Below are 3368 nucleotides of genomic sequence, written 5' to 3'. Positions count from 1 at the left end.
TCTTTCTCATACATCTGAATGGTGAACTGATTTCAAGAATGAATCATGCATGTTTATATTAGCCAGCTTCTGGGTTGAGTGTGCGGAGATGCAGAGAGATTAAGATATGAAGAGAGAAAGAGAGACGGAGAGATACACATACATAGAGGGAGGGTCACAGAGGGAGAGTAGTGAGACAAAAAGAGATACAGAGATTGGGGAGACACAGCAGTAGACAGGTAGACAGACAGAGAAACAAAGCGGGAGGAAGACTGTGAAAGAGAGCGACACACACAGATACAGAGATTGACACAGAGAATCTGAATGAGCGCCAACCTCCTTTCCCTCTCCATCCTACAGAATGATTCCCAGCTTGCTAGAGGATTCGGTGATGTGTAACCCTCTTCTTTGCCTCCTTGAATAACGTATCACCCCAAAAACCTCTGCTTCTCGACAAGCTCAATAAATTCTCAGCAAATGGAGCAGGTCCTAAATGATGTAATGGTGCATAGGACCCCACCCTATAAACAAAAACCAACTAGATTATATTGGAAATGTTGCGAGCTTGGGAAATGTGGACCTTCCTTAACTGTTTGTTACCTGTTTTGATTTTGTGTGGAAGGAACTGAAAACTAAGGGTATTGAGGTTAAACCATAGACAGCATTTAGATAACATTGTTATTCACTTCTGTTCAACTAATATTCCAGCATTGTTCATAAATTGGCTGGTCTTTTGCTTAAGCTACAAGCCAGTGTTGAGAGCCACTTATTTGCAAAGTTCTGGGATTGGTTTCTCAAAAGTCTGTTCAGAAAATATTGGGGTTAATTCCTACCACCGCCCCTGGCAGCGTGTCTCGGAGACATACCACCCTAAGTGCATAAAAAACAAACATCGCACATCTCGTTTAAACTTGCTCCCTCACATCTTGCTTCCTAACACTTGACATTTCGACGCTGGGAGTAAAATGGTCTGACTATCCACCGCATCCATGCCTCTCACAGTTTTGTGTAACTCCAGCAGGTCGCCCCACAGCCTCTGATGCACCAGCGAAAACAATCCAAGTTAGACCAACCTCTCTTTATAAATCACATCACCCTCCCCCTCAACACCTCTGAGGTGACAAATCAAGTCAATTTGGAACACACTTATTGAACACGATGAGGTGTTCACCCTTCTAGACCCTTACCCTGCACCTACACAACATTGTTCACTGTGGAATGTCACAGGCGTCAATTATATCTTCACTCATCGACCCGAGAGTCACGACATGGTAGTTTCCTGGCGCTAGTGCAGTGCGAATATTACTTGCCAATCGTCAGCCCAAACATGACATTGCCCACATCTTGCTGCATTTGAACACGGACTGTTTCAGCATCGTGAAGAGTGAATCCCAGGATGCCGATAGTGTGTGAGGTGTGGAATTTGAGCAATAGCAAGACCATTGAACACCAAGAGGTAGATTCTGTCTCAATGGGAACATCCCAGATGTTGGTAGTTTCAATGATGGTAATACCATTGAACATCAAGGGGATGATGGTTAAATTGCCGCTCAATGGTAATCCCCACAATGTCGACAGTGAGATAGATTCAGTGATGCTTGGCTCAATGGTCCGATTCTCTCTCAAAGGTAACCCCTAGGATGTTGATAGTTTTTGGGAGGCAAGGGTTCAGTGATGGCAACAACATCGAACGTCATGGGGGCTATCGTTAGATTTTCTCTCAATCGCACCATGTTGATCGTGGGGGTAATTCAGTGATGGTAACAAAATTGCAAAAACAAGAAGTGATAATTGGTGTGTCTTTGGTGAGCGGTGAGCCAGTGGATTTCTCTGCCACAGAAAGGGGTCAGGGGCAAAGTATTCTATGCTTTTAAGAAGGTTTTGGTTGTCGTTATCCAGGGCTAAAGCGTATGGGGGAGAAATCAGGGAACAAGGGATTGAGTTGGATGATCAGCCACGATGCCATTGAATGGCAGAACAATCTTGTGGGGCCGAATGGTCTCACTCCAGCTCCTTTTATTCTGTGTTTGGAGAAGGAAATGGGATCCTGCGAGAACGGCGGCAGTGTTTTTGGGGACAGTGCATGTGCTGAGCTGTTTAAAGAACATTTTCTGGCATTTCATGCAAACGGAGGGGTATGTGCTGGTGAACCAATCCTGGTTTTGTCTGATTAGAATGTACGCTATCAACTCACCATTCTGGGTAGCAATGGTGCCTGCCTTCAGCATTTTAAACCCAGGCGTCCCATTTCTCCCCATCCTGTTGTTGAATGTTTTTTGCCATCAGAAACATTCCCGCGACCAGCAGAGCCCGCAGGAGACTCTGGGCCCCCAGCAGCAGGGAGAGCCCCAGAGATCGAGAGTCGAAGAAAATCCATCATTTTACTGATGGTTTCTATACTCTATAGATCCGAATGTTCTTTTTCGGCTTCCAGACGCTGTATCTACATGGTTTTGTGATGGAATTAAGATTCAGACTGCTGAGCTGTTGCACTAACACTGGGATTTATGCTGTGACTCAGACAATGTCCAGAGGCAGCCCTGATATGTCCCATTGGTATCGTCCTTAAAATCACAAATAGATTAATACAACTGAAGGATAAATAACAGCGGCAATCGATCTTTCTCATAATGCTGAACAGTGAACTGACCACCCTCGAACCAATGATACAGACTCACTGCAGTTGGTTCCTCGTTGGAGTTTGTGAATATGCAGAGGGAGAGGCACGGAGAGGGGGAGAGAGCGAATGAGAGAGAGCGACAGAGGGAGAGAGAGAGACTGAGTGAAAAAGACAGACAGTCAGAGAGAGAGCAAGAGAGTGAGAGACAGATGGAGTGGGATACCGGGAGTGAGTTACAGGATGCAGGAATAGAGAGAGACAGAGTCAGAGAGAGACAGAGACTGAGGGAAGCAGAGTGATAGAGTCGGAGAGAAAGAGATTGAGAGGAAGACACACACACACAGGCACAAACACACAGAGAGAGAGAGAGACACACACACAGGCACAAACACAGAGAGGGAGAGACACGCACAGGCACAAACACAAAGAGAGAGAGAGAGACAGACACAGAGAGAGAGACAAACACACACAGGCACACAGAGAGAGACAGGCACACAGAGAGAGAGACACACACACACAGGCACACAGAGAGAGAGAGAGACACACACAGGCACACAGAGAGAAAGAGAGAGAGAGGCACACACACAGGCACACACAGAGAGACAGACACACACACAGGCACACACAGAGAGAGACACACACACACAGGCACAGAGAGAGAGAGAGACACACACACACACAGGCACAGAGAGAGAGAGAGACACACACACACAGGCACAGAGAGAGAGAGAGAGAGAGACACAGGCACACAGAGAGAGAGAGAGACACA

At 46.3% G+C, this 3368-nt stretch overlaps 1 protein-coding gene across 1 annotated transcript in view; it reads left to right on the top strand.

The window, feature by feature from the left end:
* LOC125488089 (ataxin-2-like protein) overlaps positions 1 to 2367 on the top strand; it is a 13429-nt gene extending 11062 nt beyond the window's left edge. Inside the window, exon 7 of the mRNA XM_048620914.1 lies at positions 2266 to 2367. Within this exon, the coding sequence (XP_048476871.1) occupies positions 2266 to 2367 (102 nt within the window). The remainder of the gene's footprint in view (positions 1 to 2265) is intronic.
* Positions 2368 to 3368: the final 1001 nt, after the last annotated feature.

The sequence above is a fragment of the Rhincodon typus genome, chromosome 49, assembly GCF_021869965.1.
Source record: "Rhincodon typus isolate 14 chromosome 49, sRhiTyp1.1, whole genome shotgun sequence".
Lineage (NCBI taxonomy): Eukaryota > Metazoa > Chordata > Chondrichthyes > Orectolobiformes > Rhincodontidae > Rhincodon > Rhincodon typus.
Note: the sequence above shows the minus strand (reverse complement) of the source record. Positions and strands in the feature narration are given on the sequence as shown.